The sequence below is a fragment of the Hypanus sabinus genome, chromosome 6 (genome assembly GCF_030144855.1).
Source record: "Hypanus sabinus isolate sHypSab1 chromosome 6, sHypSab1.hap1, whole genome shotgun sequence".
Classification (NCBI taxonomy): domain Eukaryota; kingdom Metazoa; phylum Chordata; class Chondrichthyes; order Myliobatiformes; family Dasyatidae; genus Hypanus; species Hypanus sabinus.
Genome location: NC_082711.1, coordinates 68224136 through 68248591, shown reverse-complemented (window position 1 = coordinate 68248591; position 24456 = coordinate 68224136). Strand labels below are relative to the sequence as shown.

The 24456-nt window shown below is 39.4% G+C and overlaps 1 protein-coding gene across 1 annotated transcript in view; it reads right to left on the bottom strand.

The window, feature by feature from the left end:
- Positions 1 to 523: 523 nt before the first annotated feature.
- Positions 524 to 24456, bottom strand: part of LOC132395560 (raftlin-like) — a 90705-nt gene continuing 66772 nt past the window's right edge. Inside the window, exons 6-10 of the mRNA XM_059972349.1 lie at positions 16770 to 16973; positions 16253 to 16359; positions 12128 to 12231; positions 3742 to 3823; positions 524 to 1953 (exon numbers count right to left, since the gene is read on the bottom strand). Coding sequence (XP_059828332.1) covers positions 1438 to 1953; positions 3742 to 3823; positions 12128 to 12231; positions 16253 to 16359; positions 16770 to 16973 — 1013 coding nt within the window. The 3' untranslated portion in view covers positions 524 to 1437. The remainder of the gene's footprint in view (positions 1954 to 3741; positions 3824 to 12127; positions 12232 to 16252; positions 16360 to 16769; positions 16974 to 24456) is intronic.

Below are 24456 nucleotides of genomic sequence, written 5' to 3'. Positions count from 1 at the left end.
GAAGTTCCTCAGTGTTTTTGCTGAGATACCAAAGCTCTTCAGACTACTAATGAAGAATAGATGCTGTCTTGCCTTCTCTATAGCTACATCGATATGTTGGGACCAGGTTAGGTCCTCCAAGATCTTGACACCCAGGAACTTGAAACTGCTTATTCTCTCCACTTCTGATCCCTCTGAGGACTGGTATGTGTTCCTTTGTCTTAACCTTCCTGAAGTCCACAATGAACTCTTTCGTCTTACTGATGTTGTGTGCCAGGTTGTTGCTGCGACACCACTCCACTAGTTGGTATACCTCACTCCTGTATGGCCCTCTCGTCACCACCTGAGATTCTACCAACTAACAGCAAATTTATAGATGGTATTTGAGCTATGCCTAGCCACAAGGACATGCACTGTTTCTTATTACCATCAGAGATGAGGTACAGGAGCCTGAAGACCCACACTCAATGATACAGGAACTGCTTCTTTCCTTCCACTGTCAGAGTTATGAATGATCCATGAACAGCATTTGGTTTTTCTTTGTATTATTTATTTATTTTTGTTGTCTATAGCAATTTTTATGCCTTTGTATAGTGCAGCCACCACAAATCAACAAATTTCATATCACATAAGTAGTCTACCAAAATAAACCTGATTCTTATCCTGAGCAGGTGTGAAGAACTTCAACCATCTTCAGCCATACAGCAAGTCAGTGAGAGAGAAAAGATATATGGTTATAAAACATAACAGTCAATCAAAATCCTGATGCATGTTTAACACGGATTAGGAAATGTTGTCTGGCCGTTGATAACCTCTGCTGTAAATAAGCCATGCACGTTTTCACCCAGGTTGAGATCCATTAACTCTGTACGGCCCAGCTATCAGACCCGAGGTCCTGATGTTAACATCACAGAAAAATAATTGCATTATAATACTTGAATGTGTAAAATACAAATGTTGAAGCGAGTTTCTCAATGAAAACAATATTTTTATTTACAGGAGCAATATTAAATGATAGTGAATACATGATCCTGTGAGGGGAAACTGCTGATAAGCAGAAGGTGTTTTTGTATAAAATATTTTATTTGCTGTGATCAACTAATAGATTTTACTGTAATATTAACTGTAACACCTACACTCTTATTAAGTTTAACACTAGAATGTCATACTATCAACTGTAGCATTGTATAAAAATGCAGAATTCTAGCATAAACTATCGTTATTTGCTTTATCGCATACCAAGCGTGTGTGAGTGAGTTCATTCACTATGGATGTGACACAACATGGGCATAATTTTACAAACAGACCAGCAAAAATTCTACAATCAGACTTCACAGGGGAAGAAAATTGCACTAACTTTCTATTATCCAGAATATTGCATTATTCAAAGAAGGCATCAACACCATCATGTAATTCTACATCTCCTTTCCCTTCCTCAGGTGCAACAGCCTTTATTTCTCAGATGGATCCAGTTGCTTCTTCCAAGGCTTGGGCAGGCATGTTATTAAGGTGCTGACTGGTGACAGTACATTCACTATTCACTGGAGTATTCACTTTTGCTTGACAGGCCTCTCCTTCACTTTGACTAATTGTATCATTTTGACATTCATTTTCATGCTTTTCCTGTACTATTTTCATACCCTCATTTTCACAAATATTTTCATCGTCGTGGGCTTTGTTCATTACATTTTTTGGAACTGTGTTTAGCCCTGCACTCCCAGCTGCCTCAGCATTTGTCACACATATGTAGTTCTGCACTCCCTCAGTTCCAGAGACGCTATTTTCATTTCTCTCTGTTTTCAGGGAAATTCCAGTTTCAACATTTTCTTTGTCTCCATTCTTTGCCATGCTTTCTTCCAGTTTTTCATCTGAAACTTCTTTAGATTTCTTCACTGTAAGAGGTGCTTTGCCATTTTTATCTTTTAAACAACTTTTGTCTTTTTTGCTTGATTTTTCATCTTTTGTTGATTTTTTCTGCAGACAAATATGGAGAACAGAGCTGAATTATTGCTAGGATTGTCTACATATTAATTTCCTGGCTACATCTATGATCTTTTCTCTTCTTAGAGAAAGCTATGGTTAATTTCTTGTGGCATCGTTAAGGAACATTTAAATCCCTTAAGTCCACGAACCCAAGTAATTCAAATATACACCATCCAAATGATACTAAACAGTTCACAACATTGCTGCCTCAGTTTTGCACTGGTTTCAATACAACCTCTGGCACCACCAAGGTGGCTGAAGGAACACAATCTGCTTTGTATCAAGATTCCCATTGTTGTAAAGGACCCAGAAGTTCATTATATAGAGCAGAAAAAATATTTTACAACTCTACAGTGTTTGTTCTGTAAATAAAGTTAGCGCTTTTCATGTGATTAATTCAGTTCCACTGGCTTCTTTTCCTGCAGGAGAGTTGAATAAGATTCAGTTCTCTTGATTCTTCTACTAGAAATGATTGCTGTAGCCCATAAAGTTTGTGTGGGTAACAGAAACACTTCCTAATGTACTGGAATGAATTAATGCTCTACATGTTGAGCCTCTTCAGAGTAATGTTGAAGGAATGCTGGTTCTCATCACAGCGACTTGTGTGGCTCCTCAGAGTGGGGTAAAAGGTCACATGGATCAAATGTATATTTTTAAAATGGGGAGATTTACACCTTTTGAGGAAATATACTGATAGCAAATATAAAAGCATAAAAGAGTACATGTAAAATGTGGTCCGAATACTGCAATTATTAGCAAAATTCAGCATAACAAAAAGCTCCTGAGGAACTTAAATTGTGTCTATTCTTGCCAACACTACACATGCAAAACACAGGGAACTGTTTTATTAAGAACATCCATCTGTATACCTACTAAACTCACCATATAAAATAGGTTTCCTTTCCATTCAAGATAGCTTGTTTTTTCTTCCAAATCCTCAACCCTTTCTGACTGTTATTCTGTATTTAAGTCACAGCAGGCCCTTTTCTCAATTCATTCATTATACATCACTCTTCCTTTTCCCTTCTAATGTAGTGACTTTCCCTTCACCTCCCCGCCCCCCCCCTTCAACTTCCAACGTGGCTCCTACCTGTCAATAGCAAGGAGTCTGATCTGAGGTATCAAGACCACCACAGAAGTAACTTGAACTACTTCCTTACTCACAACACTCAAACATGAGCAGCACTGAGCCAATAAGCAAGGACACAGAGTGGAAGGGAATGGGCGGCAACAGAGAGAGAGAGAGAAAGATGAAAGGTGCTGATGAAGAAAGAAGCAGAATAGAAAAATGAAACATATTGCCAAAAGCTAGAAACAGCATGGAGACACAGGAAGCTGTAGAAGATGGAATCTGGAGCAAAAACACAAAGGCTCGTGAAATTCAGTGGGTTAGATATTATCTGTAAGTGGATTAGATATTACTTGCAATCTGAAGTGCCAATCATCCCTTTGCTTCTTCTGATGCTGCCTGGCCCACTGAGGTCCTCCAGCAGTTTGTTTATAGTGCTAGAAACAATGTGTTCCACTGGCAACAACTTCAGAGAATATCAAAGAAAACATTACCAAATTGTGTGATGTCACATGCTGCTGTACTCCTTCTTCCTTACTCATACTGGCATGGTCTCTTTGAATGTGATTCAATCGGCAACTAGCAAACTTTGTTCTACTGACTTCAACCTAGTTGAGTCAAGCATAACTAATCTTCTATAGCTTTGCTGTGCAAAATGCTGTACCTGTATGAAGTTACACTTGCAAGCAAAAAAAAAAGAGGCCATTTACCTTTGGCTCCTTTTTCTTCTCTTTGCTTGGCAGTGATGGTCTCTGGAGGAAAACAATCTGTTTTGTAGCAAGATTCCCATCACTGTAAAGTATATCACACCAAGAAGAACATTATTTTCTTTCATTAATTTCATGAATTCCAACCTAATCTACCAAAAGAAGTTAGATTAAAACTTTTTATTTAAAATTCTGTCGGTTCTATTACCTATAAGCCCTGATATATCAAGAAAACAACACACTAGATTACACCAGGTCTAAGTTGTGCAAATTGAGACCAGATATATCCTATGCTATTTTCAGGCTGCTTATTCCAGTAACAGCTATCATGCTAGTGCTGTTTTCATGAGTAATATTATGCCCAAGGTTGGTGCAGTTTGCCCCAAATAGCAATGAAGCAAGAGTACATAGTAAAGACGTCCTCTTCTCACGGTTTGGTTCTCATTGAATTACTTCTTGGGCCTTGGTTTCTGTTGAGAGGTACATATCTGCAGCTCCCTACATCTATTGTGGTCCCTATTGTTGAATGCATTCCTGCAACTCACCCTCTTGCAGAACCACTTTCCCACCATGCCATTGCTGGTGTCCAACAGCACAGCAGGAATGTGAAGATCTTGACTCCTACATTTATGATGTCAGAGGGTAGGATCTACCATGTACGTCCTTCCCTACAATGAAAGCTGTTGAAAGAGTGCATGCAACTGATTCACGGCTTCAGCTGCTTGGGTTTGATTCTGATCTGTAGTGTTGTCTGTGTGGAGTTTGCTCATTCACCCTGTCTCTACATGGGTTTTCTCCAGGTGCTTCAGTACCCTTCACCAACAAAACACATGTCCATTTTCTCTCGTTTTTTTGTGCTGGGGTGGAGGTCAATGTTCTTATTGCATTTCATATGGGGCATAGGGTTTGGGGGGGGGGTCAATGTTCTTGTTGCATTCTGCGTGGAGGAGATAGTTTGGGGATTGATGATTGTGTTGTTCTTTTTTTGTTCGTGTGAGAGGGGTGGGTTTGCATTTTCTCTCTGAACTCACTTCCATGGTTTTTCTTGGTTTCCTGCCAATCTGGTGAAGAAGAATCTCAAACATACTTTCATTATAAATGAACCTTAGAACCTTTCATTATTAAAATAATCAACTGCTTTAAATTTCCCTTAGTTTGGGAGAATTGGAGATTATTAACAGGCATCTATAAGAGAATGGGTTAAAGAAAAATAAATGGGAGAATATGTTTGCTCTAAGAACAGTCACATTTGATGGGCCAAATAGCATCCAGTGTTGTAATGAAATATAAATATGTAAATATGAGAAAAGCAATTAATTGTAAAATTTCACTAATGTTTTCCTGCATTAGAAGCAGCTAGCAGTGTGGAAAAGTAATCAAGCAAAATCCATTTGGGTTTATTACAGTTCAGGAAACAGCTGGTAGGAAAATATGGGGTAGATGTTCAATTTAATCAATGAGAAAAAGTCTTGGAGCAGGAGGTTTAGAGGGCTGAAGTTCCACACCACCAAGTTCAAGAGCAGCTACTTACTTCCCTTCAACCATTCAGCTCTTCAACCACCTGGTAAAACCACAATCACTGCAGTTTAGAACCCTCTGACCACTCTGATCACTTTGCACTAAAATGGACTTCTTTATATTCTAATTGTGCTTTTCTTGTAAATATTGTGTGTAATTTATGCTCTAAGTATGTTTTTCTTGTGAGGCTGCTGTAAGTTTTTCTTTGCACCTGTGCATACACATATTTGTGTATATGACAATAAACTCGACTTTGACTTTAATTGCTGACGTAAAATTGTGCAGAATATCTGAATGCTGTGAACAAATTTTAACTGGTTCAGAAGGTAGACTCTCTGCTTTCAGCAGCTGCTTCACAGTTCCAGTAACCTGTATTTGATTTTGACCTCTGCTGTTTATCTCTCTGGAATTTATATATTCTTTCTGCAGACATAGGGATTTCTCCCACATCTTAAAATGTGTAAGTTGGTAGGTTCATAGGCTACAATAGGTTTCCATATGGGTGAGTAGTGGTCTCCAGGGATGTTGAAAGGACCGTGAAGACAATAAACTGGATTAGGGTTGGATTAGTGAAAAAGGGTGCTTGAAGTACAGTATGGACTTGGTGGCTTCCTTGCCTTATCTCCCTGTTTTAATTTTTTTCCCTCTTAGCCAATTCCCTGCCCCCATTTTTTGTCAATGCTCCTTGCTAGCTTAGACTTCTTTTAAAGCTCTTGGTTCTTGATGGGACACGGCATCAAATGTTACGAGGAGAAGGCCAGGTAGTGCGGCTGAGGAGGGAAGAAGATTCAGCTGTGATTAAATGGTGGAACAAACTGGATGGGCCAAATGGTCTAATTCTACTCCTACGTCTTATGGTCTCTCTCATGAGTGAAAGTTGACAGTGAGTGTTGGCTGGATGTGCATTGTAAGCTGCACAGTGAGTGTGGTTCTTTCCTCATCCAGCTTCCAGATGTGCAGTTCCAGCAGGGCTCACTCAATTACTGTTAGAAATTGGAACCCTGACCCATTTTATTTTCCCTAAACAGCCTCAGTTGAGCCAGCTCTAGTATCTCCAACAGTGGCCTCAGTTTAAGAATATAACTTAAACTGCAAATCACCCAAATTACTCATTTTGGCAACTCACTGAGTTGCTAAGGTTCTCGGTATGAAGGTGAATATGATCACTCTGATCTCAGTCATCCAAATCAACTTCCATTCATTATTGCAAAACTGTTTCTTAATGGTTCTGGTCCATCAATTTAACAAGTATTTCATGTTCCGACCATTCTTTTCTGGTATTAACTACAAATATGCTTTTTGTAGTTTAAATTGAAACTTTATCTGAATGGCACAATTTAATTTTATGGTGTGACCCAAATTTTCTGTCCCTTGTAAATGAAAATAATTTTTTTAAAATGCAAATACTGGAAATCTAAAATAAAGATAATGAAACAAAATCTTAGCAGGCCTGTCAGCCTCTGTGGAAAGAGAAACAGAGTTTAACATTTCAGATCATTTCTTCAGTAGGATTAGGAAAAAGAGAAAACCAGTCAGCTTTCAGAATAGTGGAGAAGGTGGGGGAGGGATTGTTGAACAAAGAACTGTTTTGGAAAGGGTGAAATCAAAGTAGCATGAAGCAGCAGTTTCTCTTTACGTGGATGCTGCCTCACGTGCTGAGGGTCTTCCGTATTTTAGAATAGTGCAGCACAGGAACAGATCTTCTCTTTGAGCTTGCTTTGTTGCAAACCATGTAAGGTCAGCTCTGAGCTGGTCTTTTCAAAAGTATAAGTACTTGCATTTATAAATTCCTTTAAATCAATGTAGGCATCTCAAAAGTGCTTTTCAAAGGGAAAATCATAAACTGTATGTAGCTGTGAAAAATTGACAATACATGAGAGAATGAAAAAGGCTCTAAAATAGTGTTACAGCTGTAAAGGGGGTTTCTTCTTTTTTCTTTGTTACTGTGTACATAATCAAAATGGCTTCTTTGTTTTGTTAAAAGCAGGAATGCTTTTTTGTTGTGAGGGAGTGCAGGAAGCTTGTTTGGGTTAAAATTTACTGATAACGAGAATTGTATTCCTTTGTAAATCAATTGGGATTAATGTTGTTCTTTCTTCTGAGTCTGTAAGCTATTGTTGGTGGGCTTTTGGGGAGATCGGTGCGAGGGGTTGAGAGAGAGAGGACGCGATGCTGTAAGCTGGGTGAGGAATGGACCCCAAGCGGGGGTCCGAAGCCAGGAGGTACCCTGAGGAGAGGAGATGAAGCTAGATGTGCTTGGTTGATCACTTCGGATGGTCCTAAACTGCGAGTCGAGGAGTTCGGAGGGGATCGAATGGTGGCCAGAAGACTTCAGTAATTGAGCTCCAACGGTTGTGCACGAAGTGGTTTGGACTTTGATAAGTTTGGCGCCTTTTCTTTATTTTTTCTTCATATGCATTATATCGTTATTAATCACTTAGTTATAGTAACCTTTGTAAATTGTACTCATTTAATCGCATATGGCATACTGTCTGTTTTTGGGCGAGGCAGGGACATCGCGGAGGAGCCCCCACAACGTAACCCCCTGGGTCGCCTCAGGCTCGCTCAGCTTGTTCTCGTCTAGGGGGAGTAGCCTTCAGCCCCGCCAAACTGGGTAATCAGCTGGTGTGGATGCTGTGTGAGGTCCCCGCCTCGCCCAAAAACAGACAGTACACCATATGCAATTAAATGAGTACAATTTATAAAGGTTACTAATAGTACTATAAAGGTTACTAAGTGATTAATAACGATACAGTACATACGAAGAAAAAATAAAGAAAAGGCGCCAAACTTATCAAAGTCCAAACCACTTCGTGCACAACCGTTGGAGCTCAATTACTGAAGTCTTCTGGCCACCATTCGATCCCCTCCGAACTCCTCGACTCTCCAAACAGCTCAGGACCCTCCGAACTCCTCGACTCGCAGTTTAGGACCATCCGAAGTGATCAACCAAGCACATCTAGCTTCATCTCCTCTCCTCGGGGTACCTCCTGGCTTCGGACCCCCGCTTGGGGTCCATTCCTCACCCAGCTTACAGCATCGCGTCCTCTCTCTCTCAACTCCTCGCGCCGATCTCCCCAAAAGCCCACCAACAATAGCTTACAGACTCAGAAGAAAGAACAACATTAATCTCAATTGGTTTACAAAGGAATACAATTCTCGTTATCAGTAAATTTAACCCAAACAAGCTTCCAGCACTCTCTCGCAACAAAGAAGCATTCCTGCTTTTAACAAAACAAAGAAGCCATTTTGATTACATACACAGTAACAAAGAAAAAAGAAGAAACCCCCTTTACACAGCATTTTAGAATATAGATGCTTGCTTCAATAATCTGAACATGATTACCAATGATTATGACAAATAAATGACTCATGCATGTTTTGAGTTTGTTGGGTAAAATATCATAAGATTATGTCTCACAGCTTTGCAGTTCTGTGCAATGTTATAATTTCAACACCCAATTTGTTGTCAGTCCAGTGTCAGTCCCCTGGAATGAGATCAGTCCCCTTGTTCCTCATTTGCACTGTCTCCAGAGTTTAAATGATTTGGCAGTTACAGCAGGTCGTAGTAATAGAGAATTGTCAGAAATCAAAATGGCTGCAATTTTTAATGAAAAACATTCCATCAAGACCCATCATTAGTTGAAGTCCAATGATAATTAGTAGAAAGGAAAGTTATTACTAATATCACACCCTTCATATCACCTTAAAGCGTTTATATCCTGTAAATCCAAGTTCTGATAACATGGAGATTTACTGTGGGGTTTCAGGCAGCAAAATGTGGGATATGTTGAGACTTAAAAGATGTAAAATTAAAGGGAATTTGTGCTGAAGACAGGATGAGGCAAATATTTCACATTCAGGGCTGGGGCTCCTGTTGCATGAACTGTGATAAAGAGGTTGCTTGACATGTGGAGCACCTCCTTACAATTGGGCAATTGCAGAAAACTTGGCAGGCAACGAAACTCCTACAACAAAGATGAAAACAGTTGCTCGAGAAAGTTTTGGGCAAGAAAAGTTTCACATTGTATCTCACTATACATGGAAAAAATATCAGAGTGTTCTTTACATCATGGGGAAGGGGAGGATGCAAGTAAAAGTGAAAAAAACAATTAATTGCCTGTTCTATATTTCTCTGAAATATTCTTTTTATGTCTGCTTTAACAATTGGGGTTGGACTGAGAATGCCATTATGCAGATGCATAAAAGCCAAGCATTTTAGGTAGCATAAGTGAGTGAGAAGTGGGATGATAAGGAAGCTTATAAAATCCAACAAAAGGCAACTAAAAAGCTATAAGAAGGGAAAAGATGAAATATGAGGGCAAACTAGCCAATTGGTATTGGACCACTGGAAAATGATGCTGGTGAGGTAGTAACAGGGGACAAAGAAATGGCAGATGAACTTAATGGGTACTTTGCATCAGCCTTCACAGTGGAAGACACTAGCAGTGTGCCAGAGGTCCGTGAATATCAGGGAGCAGGAGTGAGTTCCATTGCTATTACAAAGGAATAAAGTGCTAGGCAAACTCAAATGTATTAAGGTGGATAAGTCACCTGGACCAAATGGAATACATTGCAAAGTCCTGAGAGAGGTTGCTGAAGAGATATCGGACACATTGGTCATGATTTGTCAAGAATCACTCGATTCTGACATGGTCCTGGAGGACTGGAAGATTGCAAACGCCACTGCACTCTTTAAGAAGGGAGAAGGATGAATCAAAGGAAATTATAGGCCAGTTAGACTAACCTCAGTGGTTTGGAAAATGTTGGAGTCCATTATTAAGGATGCAGTTTCAGGGTGCTTAGAGATTAATGATAAAATAAGTGAAAGTCATTATGGTTTCTGTAAAGGGAAATCTTGCCTGATAAATCTGTTGGAGCTCTTTGAGGAAGTAACCAGCAGGGTAGACAAAGGAGAGGCAGTAGATGTCATTTACTTGGATTTTCAAAAGGCATTTGATAAGGTGCCACACGAGGCTGCCTAACAAAATAAAATCCAATGATGTTACAAGAAAGATATTGGCATGGATATAAGAATGGCTGACTGGCAGGAGACAACAAGTGTGAATAAAGGGGGCGTTTTCTGGTTAGCTGCCAGTGTCTAGTGGTGTTCTTTGGGGTTAGTATTGGGACTGTTACTTTTCACATAGTTTGTCAATGGCTTGGATAATGGAATTATGGCCTTGTAGCTAAGTTTGCAGATGATACAAAGATAGGTGAAGGGGTAGGTAATACTGAGAAAGCAATACAACTGTAGCAGGACTTAAGACAAACTGGAAGAATGGGCAAAAAGATGGCAGATGGAATACAGTGTTGGGAAATGTATGATAACACAGTTTAGTAAAAGGAACAATAGTGCAGATTATTATCTTAATGGGGAGAAGGCTCAGACATCAGAAGTGCAAAGGGACTTAAGAGTCCTTGTGCAAGACTCCCTGAAGGTTAATTTACAGGTTGAGTCTGTAGTAGAGAAGGCAAATGTAATGTTAGCATTTTATTTCAAGGGGAATAGAATATAAAAACAAGGAGATAATGCTGAGGTTTTATAAAACACTAGTCAGGCCACACTTGGAGTATTGTCAACAATTTTGGGCCCCATATCTCAGAAAGGACGCGTTGTTATTGGAGAGAGTCCAGGGGAGGTTCATGAGGATGATTCTGGAAGTGAAGGAATTAACATATGAGGAACATTTGACAGCCTTAGGCCTATACTTATTTGAATTTAGAAGAATGCCGGCAGAGGGTAGGGGTATCTTATTGAATGTTGAAAGGACTAGATAAAGTGGATGTAGAGAGGATGTTTCCTGTGGAGGGTGTGTCCAGAACTAGAGGGCACAGCCTCAAAATTGAGGGGTGACCTTTTAGAGTAGAGGTAAGGAGAAATGTTTTAAGCCAGAGAGTGGTGAATCTGTGGAATATTTTGCCACAGACTGCGGTGGAGGTCAAGTCCATGGGTATATTTAAAGCAGAAGTTGATAGCTTCCTGATTGGTCAGGACACCACAGGATATGGTAAGAAGGTAGGTGTATGAGGTTGAGTAGGATCCAAGATCAGTCATGATGGAATAGCAGAGAAAACAGAATTGGCCTAATTCTGCTCCAATGTCTTATGGTTTTATAGTGAAAGATCTTACAGAGCCATCACTGTAGTTGTACTCCCTGGAAGTAAAGTCGGGGATAATTCTTACATTTTGGGGAAATCCTAATGAACTACAAGTTACAATACTTTTAGATTTCACTCTTACGAAAGCAGTAAAGGTTCTCGCACTGGTGAAGCAACTAGCTTGATCAACAGAGCTGTGCACTCCCGAATACTTGATATTGCACATGCCCACTTCAGCGATTAATAAAGGGATATTTGACAGGTTCAGGATGTGAAGGCTTTAGTTCACTGTATGGCACTCCCACAGTGGAGTTTGCTGCAAGAGTTCACAGTGATAATCACTATAGTTCGCAAACATTAGCCTGCTAAGATACTATTTGTCAGACAGTAGCTGCGATTGGCCTGCAAACACAAGTTGTTTAAGTACCATATAGCAAAGGCAGTTAACAGTAAATGGAATTGCAACACTAGCCCCTTTTCACTTCCAAAGCATTCAGATGCAACAAATTTGAAAATGAGCAGCAGATCAAGCAGCATCTGTGGAGCGAGAAAGATAGTTTATGTCAAAGTTTGATGGCATTTTATCAAGGAGTATTTCCAGCTGCTCCTAGTGATGCAACAAATAATCTATTTCATTGAAAGAATTACTTCCAGGGCCATAGATGAACGTTGTTGTCTAAATGGGAATTACTCGTGGTCTCATTGGCGTCTGATAATGATCAAACAGAATACTCTAACAGCACTGTGGTGTTTGAGCAACATTGCCTACCTGTCTCTCCTCACTATAGGAGTAGGCAGCACACAGGTTAACTGCCAGCCATATGCAGCCAGAGAATTCAGCAAGGGAACGTAATCAGCTTTCACCTCATTTCCCTAAAGAAACAAAGAAAAGAACGCTGTTAATGGTCGCCATATTATTTTTGTTTGTTCCATATCACGATACTGATTTTAATTTGTCGGTTTCATTAATTTTAACACTAACTGCTACTGTCAATTTCTTTGATAAATTGAGGGTTACAATCTTCGAAAGTGTTAGGTTGTAAATTCAAGAGCACACTCAGCTGAGTTGGCATTCTGAGTTAGTTGTTATAAGGAGCATCAAGGTGGAGCAAAGGTATCTTACCAGGAAAAGTTTGAACTGTGAATCGTCATAGGATCTGCTTAAATTGACACTGGCAGAAGCAGAGGGCTTTCTGTTACTTTTAGCTGAAAATAATTGTGCTGAAGGCAACCCAGTTCAGAAAATGGATCTGATGTAAAAATTCAGTGAAGTGCCTCCTTGGGAACCAAGATTTTCATGGCTTGTGGTTTTACAGAATTTTACTTGGGCTATTAACTTTTACTCATTATTTTCAAATCTTTTAAAAAAATATTTTGCTCTTATAAATGCTTCATACTAAAAGTATATATTTTACTTAACTGATCTTTCATGAATAATAGAAGCATTACATAACATTTTGAATATGGATAAAAATGTGAGTGGGCTTTCAAAAATTCTCCTTGTTAGGAATAAGGATGATATTTTAAACATCCATAAATTATTCCAGTGCTTAGTGCTGCAATGTTGTTTCTGTTTAGTTCTGTTCCCTGGTATAAAAATGTAATCACTTTCAACTGGTGGACTGCACACCATTTTAAAAAAAAGATTATTTTTCCTGACAAGAGTATTTTTAACTAATAATAAAATTGCAACACTCTTAATGATGTTTTATGGAAGATACAGAAATAAATGTGAGTTTGAGATGTCAATTTTGAAGTTTTTCATCTCGCATGATATTATTTGTTTTTTTAAATCCCTTCATGCTTTTTTCTGTACAAATCTTTATATTTATCTAAATTATACAGTGCTAGCTAATAAATAAAACTTATGTAAGTGTCATGGTAACAAAGTCCATGCAAAGTGTTGAAAGAATTACATCTTCTGCCTGGAATGATCAGATTGTATAAATTTTCTTTGCTTTCCATTATTTTACCTAGGAATAATAGACCATTCATATTTTTGTCCATATCTGAAAGATTTTTATGTGCTTTTTGTAGATTAGCCCATAACACTATAAGATATAGGAGCAGAATTAGCTATTCTCTGCCTTAAATAAACCCAGTATCTTGGCTTCGACAGCCCCCTGTGGCAATGAATTCCACAGATTCACTTCCCCCTTGCTGAAGAAATTACTCCACACTACTGTCAGCTCTGTTCTTCAGCTGACTAGGAGGTCACAAATAAGCCCAGATTCCTCAGTTGTGGACAATTCCTCCCCTCCCATAGCAAAGGTTATTTGTTTCCTTGGACATGGCTAAGGCTGTGAATGAGCATGCATGCATTGTTTGATCAAAATGATAACGTTTCCTCAAATTAAAACTCCTTTTAAGGTATGAAGCTAGGGGGATTTAGGTTTCATAAGGAGAAAAACAGTCATCTCTGCTTTTATTTAATCGTGGGTGTAGAAAGAGTAGAGCAGTGGGCTAAGCATGCATCCTTCAGGTACACCAGTGTTGACTGCCAACACGGAGAAAATGTTATCTCCAAGCTGCACTGACTGTGGTCTCCCGGTGAGAAAGTCAAGGATCTAGTTGCACAGGCCCAAGCTTTGGAGCTTATTGATTACAGATGACAGTATGATTATACTGAACGCTGAGCTGTAATCAATAAACAGCAGCCTGATGTGGGTACTACTATTATCCAGGTGATCCAAGGCTGAGTGAAGAGCCAGTGAGATTGCATCTGCTGTAGACCTGCTGTGGCGTTAGGTAAATTACAGTGGGTCCAGGTCCTTGTTTAGATATTGATTCTGGCCATGACCACCCTCTCAATTTTGTTAGCTAAGATTTTGGTTGAGAATATAAAATTGAGTAATGACACAAGTTAGTCATTACCATCTCTTGTTGATACTCCGTACTCTAGCAGGTTACACTGCTCACTGCCTGGGAAGGGCAGTTGTGCTGAGGGGAGGCAGCAAATGGAGGAGATGTAAATGTTTGTGGGATGGGCGGGGTGAGGGAATGAAGGAGATGCAAGCTTACACTTTAATGGGATGGTTAGGGGGAAATAGGATGTGTGAAGACTAATTAGATCTGGCAGTGTGGCATCAATAAGCCTTTCAGTCATGGTGAGCACCAATGTTCCTCTCTGCTGGTTGTGGACAACCCAAATCAGGTACCCACGCCCTGCTCTTATGACTGTGTGTTCCTACAGGAACAAGCAGGGTTATGGAATCCAAAGAATCATTTATTATGTTTGATGAGATAGTTAAAGATGAGTAGCTGATTGTGTATAGAAGCCACAAGATGTCAGTGCAAGCATGACATATTTTTAATGTCTCTGTGAGAATACTTTATTCAGTCTTACTTTCAGCTATAATCTTGCAGTTTAGTGGACAGTGATATGAGGGGAAAAGAAAACAGCTAGTTGTTGCATAATTCAGAGAGAAGTAACTACGGACAGAATATCACTGATGATCTCTGATCTCTCCATCACAAGCTGACCCTATTTAATGAGGATGTGTGAATATTTGGTTTGCTAACCACTTAAAAATGTTGTGCCGCCAGTTTTTAGCACATCTTTTTCATGCTGAGCTCTGTTCTGGTAGGAACAACATGACCGCCAAATCATATTACCCCGGTTTCAGTGAATTTATTGCATTTTCATGTGCTTCGCATTAAAATCAAAACAGGAAGTCTGCAAACAGTTTTGCAAACAGCTGCGTTACCCTTCGGAAGCTTCCTCTAACACTTTCTGAGTCTTGCATTCACCATACCTAAAAGCATGCAGCTCTGAATTTTTAGGTAATCTACGTTAGAAATGCCCATAGTTGGGAATTTAAAACTTTGCATGCAACAGGTACAAGGTCAGTCTGAACCCTACATGAAAAGCTTATCCTTCAACACAACTTTCCCATGAACTACATTATAGTTTGTCCTTGAAATAAACATTATATTGTAATAAAACCCCAATTACATAACCTTAATTGAGTTTCCATGACCACCTTATCCATCATTGTGGAGGGGCAATTACTATTAGGGGATCAGTGGCTGGGGTAGTGTTAGGATTACATAGCAGATTAGTGTGGTGGTGGGCACGGATCATGAGCTTGTGGGAGGGGGAATCGGAAGGGCATTACTATAGTTACGCTGGGGGAGCCCAGTGTAGAATGGCCCTGAACTGAGCTTGCAGTGCCAGGCTGAGATCAGCCTGAAGGGGCCCCCTTAAAGTCATAGTCACAGAAGCAGGCCCTGTGCAAGTCTGCTCTCACGTGAGGACTTACTGGTGGCATGGCATGGTGTGCCTATGAGAGATCTGGAGTGGTGTTCTTTCTTGGAGATAAATGGATGCCACCTCATATCCAGCATCCTCCATTCCTCAGCGCATCAGAGGACCCAATTTGAAAATCAGAACAAGAATCATAGACTTTCCATTCACAGTGTAAATCCTCAGTTTTCATCACACAGTATTATCACGTTGGCTTTGCTATACCACTTCAGCCTTGATGGAATTGAACCCAAGTTCAAGTTGAAGCTAAGTGACATGTCTTATTTTGAGGTAAATGTTTGCAACCCAAATCAGACAGAATGAAATTTGCTCAGGATTTCTCTGTAATCTAGTTTGAAATTTAGTAATTTAACCCTGAAATTTCATTACACACATGACAAACATACAGATGACCACAAAACATTAATTTTAGTATTTTACAGTAAATGCAAATTTGATTTGGAATTTTAAAGAATAGAAATTTTAGAGTGGTCATGTTTTGAAACACCAGAAAATTTCGCAAACTGCTAACAGGTATAATCTTCAGGGTGGGAACGGAAAGAATTCGCACCCCAGCTGCTGGAAGTATGCCCATGTCTCACATATTAAGCCTACACGTTGTACTGCAGCTTCCACACTGATACTTACGTTAATCACCGTCCACTGTTCCACAACTATGGCATCGTAGGGTTCATACTTTTCATCTGAACCTCCTTCAAAGATAAAAAGCCCATCCACTGATTTCGGTATTGAATCTGCCCAAACAGGAAACACACATCTGGTCAGTCAGTTTACCTGTGCAAAACTAATAAAAAAGAGTTGCACAAATTCTGATGCACCAATTCGTGCTTAGCATGTTCCTCGGCTCACATTAGGCACACGCACAACCCTCCCATCTGCTCCAGCCTTTTGCTGCCGTGGCTCAGCACAAAGCCTTACTGCTACAACCTTCTTGTCATGTGCAGCCAACTTTCTCTGCCTCTGGGCCACCCTGATGGCTTTTACACCATCATCCACAACAGTTTGGGCTATGAATGTTATTTAGTATTTTAATCTAGAACCAGTCATTGGCATCATAATGTCATAGTGAAATACAACACTGAAACAGCCTCGTGAACCGCTGAATCCATTAAGCTAATCAAATGGCAAGGTTTGGTTTTCATACCTGTCAGTGTTCCCAGACAAATCAAAGCATCCACTAACAAGGCTCCCTTCGTGAAGTGTTCTGTCATGTGCTCTAGCCAGTCTGCTTCTAAACTGTTGATATCCTCTCCCTTTTTACTGACCTTCAGCGGAATTGTGGCTGTGTAATACTTGCGAGAGTTCTGGCTTACTTGTTGTTTATTGAAAAGGAGAAATATCTCATTTTCTAGAAAGAAGCAATAAATAAACTCTTAGTTATATAAATTTACAATTAAAGTCAGAGTAAGAGTTGAGTTACTGTTATATGCACAAGTGAAATGGGAAGCGTGCAGCAGCATCACAAACATATCACATCATATAAACAGCATTTATAGGAAAAACCATAAATGAATCAGTCATTATGCACACATTTTACAAGAAAACGCAATCATAACAAAAATAAACAAGCCCATTTTAATATAATGTGGTCAAAGTAGTCACTAAACTGTAGTGATTAGGGTTTTTTTGGTTGATTCAAGACAGAAATGGCTGAAGGGAAGTAGCTGTTCTTGAATTTGATGGTGTGGAACTTCCTGCCCAATGATAGCCCAGATGGTGGGGATCTTGGACGATAGAATTTGCATTTTTGAGGCAGCACCATCTATAAATACTACCAGTGATGGGGAAGCATGAGCCAGTGATGTATTGGTCAAAGCTCACTGCTCTCTGAAGCTTCTTACATTCTAATGCATTCAAGCTGCTATATCAGACATTAATGCAATCAGGCAGATAGATCACATGATATTACATATACATATTAACATACATACTTTTAAAATAGTCCACATTTGCAGTATTTATTCATCAGTCACATAAGAACATTAAAGGAAAAAAAAGCAATGGGCCAATCAGCCCCTCACACCTGCTTCACCATTCAAAGTCATGGAGTCAGTACAATCAGAGTTGATTTTTAATTCTTACCATTTTTCCACATTAGCCCCTTATCACTTGATTAATATACAAAAATCCATAGATCTTAAACATCACAGAACTCAGAAGTGGGCCCTTTTGACTCATCTCATCCACACCAAATGTGATGCCTATCTACATTAATCTACAAAGCGAAACCCAACAGCATGAATGACAGCGATGCTTCACTACCAGGCGAGCTCAATGTCTTCTATGCTCACTTTGAAAGGGAGAATAAAACTACAGCTGTGAAGATCCCTGCTGCACCCAGTGACCCTGTGATTACTGTCTCAGAGGCCAATGTCAGGCTGTTTTTCAGGAGGGTGAACCCTCACAAGGCAGCAGGCCCGGTGAAGTACCTGGTAAGGCTCTGAAAACTTGTGGCAGCCAACTGGCGGGAGTATTCAAGGACATTTTCAACCATTCATTGCCACAGTCAGAAGTTCCTACCTGCTTTAAAAAGGCAACAATTATACCAGTGCCCAAGAAAAGCAGTGTGAGCTGCTTTAATCACAATCATCCAGTAGCTCATCTACAGTAATGAAATGCTTTAAGAGTTTGTTCAAGGCTAGAATCAACTCCTGATTCAACATGGACCTAGACACACTGCAATTTGGCTATTGCCACAATAGGTCTATGGCAGATGTAATCTCAATGGCTCTTTACGTGGCGTTAGATCACCTGGACAATAACACCTATTTCAGGGTACTGTTTATTTAACCCCATCATTCCCACAGTCTTGATCGTAAGCAACATAACCTGAGCCTCTGTACCTTCCTCTGCAATTGGATCCTCGACTTTTGAATCTCCTCCTCGCTGATGATCAACACTGGCACACCTCGAGGGTGTGTGCTTAGCCCACTGCTCTACTCTCTGTATACCCGTGACTGTGTGGTTAGGTATACCTCAAATACCATCTATAAATTTGCTGCTGATACAACCATTGTTGGTAGAATCTCGGATGGAGACAAGAGGGCGTACAGGAGTGAGATATACCAGCTAGTTGAGCGGTGTTACAACAACAACCTGGCACTCAACGTCAGTAAGACAAAAGAGCTGATTGTGGACTTCAGGAAGGGTAAGACGAAGGAACACATACCAATCCTCATAGAGGGATCAGAAGTGGAGAAAGTGAGAAATTTCAAGTTTCTGGGTGTCAAGATCTCTGAGGATCGAACCTGATCCCAACATAGCTATGGAGCTATAAAGAAGGCAGGACAGCAGCTATATTTCATTAGGAGTCAAAAGAGATTAATATTGTCTCCTAAAACACTCAAAAACTTCTACAGATGGACCATGGAGAGCATTCTGACAGGCTGACTCACTGTCCAGTATGCGGGGATGCTATTGCATAGTATCCAAGACAACTTCAAGGAACGGTACCTCAGAAAATATTGTCCATCATTCAGGACTCATATCACCCAGGACATACTCTCTTCTCACTCTTACCATCAGGTAGGAGGTATAGAAGCCTGATGTTACACACTCAGTGAATAAAGAACAGTTTCTTCCCCTCTCCCATCCAATTCCTAAATAGACATTGAACCCATGAACACTATCTCACTTTTATTATTTCTGATTTTGCACTCTTTTTAGCTTAACTATTATATAAATACTTACTGTAATTGATTGACTTATTTTTGCTATATTTATCATGTATTGCATTGTACTGCTGTCGCCAAGCTAACAAATTTTACAAGATATAATGATGATATTAAACCAATCCCGCTAGCCTGCATTAAACCTGCATTCTTCTCCAACTTTCCTATCCAATTACCCGTTTTTAAATGTTGTAACTGTATCTGCCTGCACCTCACCCTGGGAAGCAGACTATCTGCCTTATCTATGCCCCTCATAATTTGATAAATCTATAAAGTCATTTCTCCTGTAGGCCAATGACAATAAACCTAACCTACCCAATCTCTCCTTGCCCTCTATTCCAGGCAACATCCTGGTGAACTCTTCTGCATTCTCTCTGCTGATCGTAGATTTGTAAACAAACTTGAAATGCATTTTGTCAAATTACTTGCACAACTGCAACATGACTTCCCAACTCCTTTACTCAACGTCTAAGCCTATGAAGAAAAGAATACCACATGCCCTTTTCTCTACCTCATTGACCAGTGTGGTCATTTTCACGGAGCTATGGACTTTGCAGCCCAAAATCGCTTTGTACATGAACACACCTAAGATCCCTGCTAATTACTCCCTATGTCCTAATAGAACTGGCTTCACAAATTACCACTCCTCTCATGTCTAAATTAAATCTCATCTGCCCCCATTCTGCCCAACTTCTGACCAACATCCTGCTGCACCTTTAGAAATCCAAACTAAAAGTATCTGGAACAAGCTGATAGAGGAGCTGGTGCAGGCAGATACAGTTACAAGAAACACTTAGCAGCTCAGACAGCATCAGTGGGAAGGGAAACAGGGTAGACATTTTGGGTGGACAATTCATCTGAACGGAAAATTGGGAAAACAGGTGTATTTAAGAGAGGGGGAAGATGGACAGACAGAGAAAATGTCACTGATAGTGTGAAGATCAATGTTGTCAGGGTAACAACTGCTTCAAAAAGCAGCAGTTGGAAAAAGGAACAAAAATAAATAAATTGAAACAGACAGATAAGGCCATGCTAGTGCAGAGCAAGCAAACATTAAATTCAATAACAAATGCAAAGTGCTTCAATGTACCTGACTGCCTGTTACACCATGGATGCTGGAAAGGGATGAGATAAAAAGGCAGGTGTTGAATAGTGCAATAGGAGAGCACTTTGAGAAGAGGAGTGGTTGGTGGGCACTGAAGAGAGGACCAAACTATCACAAATGGAATGGTCCTGGAACGTGTGAAGAGAAGAGGAAGATGTGTCTTCCTGTGGATACATATTGATGGTGGCAGAAATTATTGAAGATGATATGTGGAATGTGGAGAATGGTGGGGTGGAAACCCTATTCTTATTCTGGCTGGGAGGAGAGGGAGCACAAGTGTAAGAAATAGAGGCAACACAATTAAGAGCCTTGTTCAGGGAAAACTTAGATATGGAAAAGGAAGACTTCTTAAGAAAACTAATACCAAAAAAAATCTCATCAGGCAATTATAACAGAGACACAGAAATTGGAAAAATGAAATTAAGTCCTTTTAGGAAGCATGGTGGCAGGAGGTCTGAATAGTTGCAGGGATCAGTGGGCTTAAAATGGATATTGATAGATAACCTATCCCTGAAAGGAAGTGAGAGATATCAAGAAAGTGAAGGAGAATTTCTCAGCAGTTATGGCTGAATCATTCTGTTCCATTGTATTTCTACATGTTTTCTGTTCTCCATTTTAATGTTTTTAAAGTAATTGTTGCCCTGACAATAATGTTTTTCTCTGGCATGCCCTCTGTTCTCTCCACCCTCAACCACAGTCTATAAATTAAAACATGTTTGTTTCCAGTTTTAGTGAAGGGTCATCTACTGAAAATATCACTCTTTATGGATGCTGTCTGAGTATTTCAGATATTTTCTGCTTTTGTTTCAGTGCCCAATATTCCAGCTGTGGTCTCCCCAGCCCCTACACAATGCAGCAGGAAATCTCCACCTCTGTTCATGCTTTCAGATTTCCTTCCTAAACTTTAAATGACAACTTCAAAAGTTATTACTTTAGACCTGACAATTTATACTCTCATTCTTTTCTTCTAGTTTGATGTCCTCATCCTCCAAAATATTTCACAACATTTGGACATTTCACAAAATGAAACATACTTTCTAAAAATAAGGTGCTGTTGTGCACCATTTCATTTATGCAGATTTAAATAGACTTTACTGGGCATTTATTGCTCATGCCTGTCTCTGCATTTCATCGCAGCTAACCTGATTTGCCAACATTTTCAAAGTTTATTTAATATAAATTTATTTTTAAATGGAATTATACAATCTTCAGCTCTATATAACAACTTGTTAAATGAAACACAGAGCTGCCTAAAATGTTGGTTGCAACTTAACGGAAATCAGAAACCAGAGGGAAATATCCTGACGGCTTAAAATTTATACACAATTTTATTTTGAAATAGATACTTAAATAGCTTTCATTCAACCACATATTGTTTAGATTGGATGGCTGCTCCGTGATGAAGCCTAGATTAACTTTAATCTACACATCAATTAAAGCGATGAACAAAATTGCATTTATACACATGCAACAGCAGTTGTTTGATAATTTAAGTTAATTGAATACATGTTATATGTTATAATAATTTCCTAATATATATTTGAATAGTGTTCCAATGTAAAGTTGTAATAAAAACAATGCTGTGCTGCTGGAAGGAAAAGGATCATTTAAAGTTTTCAAACTTGACACCTGGTCCTCCAAAGTACAATTCAGGAACCAATTGATCATTTGATTAATTGGGCATTTTATAGTGTTCCTTCCTACTTTCAACAGACATAACCTGAAAAATAATGTTCAGGGTGTGATGATTTGTCAAAGCACTTGAAGGTCAAAGTGTCATTTATGTTCTTAAAGTGTAAATTAAGGACAAGATTGAGTTGAGTTAACAGAACTATTGAGCATTAAACAGAGTATTGGTACTTAATTTTTTAAAAAGGTAGATCCGCTGAAGTAGGAAGCGAGAAAGGACAAGTCATTAAAGAAAAGAAATTATTAAAGAATAAAATCAGGAAAATGACAGGTAAAAGATAATATTTTCTATGGGAGATTGTTTGTGTTCTGATCTTAGTCTTGACTGACAAAAGAAATCCCGGGCAGAAGTGGTACAATGAATATTGATTATCCACAGATATTTGGGAATTTATAAAACCATAAAACATAGGAGCAAAATTAGGCCATTTAGTTCTTCGTGTCTACTCTGCCATTCATCATGGCTGATTTGTTATCCTTCTCAACCCCACTCTCCTGCCTTCTCATAACCCTTCATATCCTGGCTAATCAAGAATCTATCAACCTTTTCCTTAAATATATCCAGTGGCTTGGTCTCCACAGCTGCCTGTGGCAACAAATTCCACCACTCTATGGCTAATGAATTTTTTCTTCATCTCTGTTCTAAATGGACAACCCTCTGTGTTGAGACTGAGTCATAGACTCACTCCACATCCACTCTATCTAGGCCTTCCAATATTCAGTAAATTTCAATGAGATCCGCTCATTCTTCTAAACTCCAGTGAGTACAGGCCCAGAGCCATCAAATGATAACCCTTTCTTTCCCAGAATAATTGTCATAAACCTCCTCAGGATCCTCTCCAATGCCAGCATATATTTTCTTAGATAGAACACTATTCAAATATGTATTAAGAAATTGAGCTTACTAAATCTAATATGTATGTGTGTGTGTGTGTGTGTGTGTTATTATAACATATATTAAATTAAATTATCAAACCGTTACTATTGCATGTGTGTAAATGCAACTTTGTTAAACACCTTAATTTGATGTGTAGATTAAAGTTAATCTAGGCCTCATCATGGAGTGACCATCCAAGCTAAACAAATATGTGGCTGAATGAAAGCCATTTAAATATCTATTTCAAAATAAAATTGTGTATAAATTTTAAGCTGTCAGGATCTTTCCCTCTGGTTTCTGGTTTCCATAAAGTTGCAGCCAAAACTGCTCATAGTACTCAGTGCAGTCTGATCAATGCCTTGTGAACCCTCAGCATTACATCCTTGCTCTTACATTCTAGTCCCTTCAAAATGAATGCTAATGTTGCATTTGCCTTACTTGTCACTGACTTAACCTGTAAGTTAACCTTCATTTAATCTTGCATAAGGACTCACAAGTCCCTTTGCACCTCAGATTTTTGAATATTCTCCCTGCTTAGAAAATAGTCTACGTCTTTGTTCCTTCTACCGAAGTGCATGATCATATACTTCTCTGCACTATATTCCATCAGATACATTTTTGCCCATTCTCCCAATCCATCTAAGTCTTTCTGCAGACTCTTTGCTTTCTCGATACTACCTGCCCTTTCAGCTATCTTTGTATTGTCCACCAACATTGGCACAAAGTCATCAATTCCATCATCCAAATCATTGGCATATAATGCGTAAAGAAGCAGCCCCAATACCATACCCTGCGGAACACCACTTGTCACAGGCAGACAACCAGAAATGTCTCCTTCATTCTCACTCTTTTGCCTCCTGCTAGTCAGCCAGTCTTCTATCCATGCTTGAATCTTTTCTGTAATACCATGGGTTCTATTTTTGTTAAGCAGCTCATGTGTGGCACCCTGTCAAAGACATTTGAAAATCCAAGTAAACAACATCCACTGACTCTTTTTTGTCTCTCCTGCCTGTTGTTTCCTCAAAGAATTCTAACAGATTTGTCAAACAATATTTTCCCTTAAGGAAACCATGCTGATGTTGGCCTGCTTTATAATGTGCCTCCAAATACCCCTGAGCATTATCCTTAAGAATGGACTTCAACATCTTCCCAACCAGACTAACTGGCCTAAAGTTTCCTTTCTTCTGACCCCCTCCCTTCTTGAAGAGTGGAGTGACATTTGCAATTGTCCAGTCCTCCAGAACTAATCCAGGATCTAGTGATTCTTTAATGATCATTATGAATGCCTCCACAACCTCTTCAGCTACCTCTTTCAGAACCTGGGGTGTAGTCTATCTGGTCCAGGTGACTTAACTTAATGCTTGCTATTCAAAGCATTCCCACAGATTTTTCAGGCAAGATTTTTCCTTAAGGAAACCATGCTGACTAAGGCCTATTTTATTATGTGCCTCAATGGACCTCGAAGCCTGAACAATCCACTCCAACATCC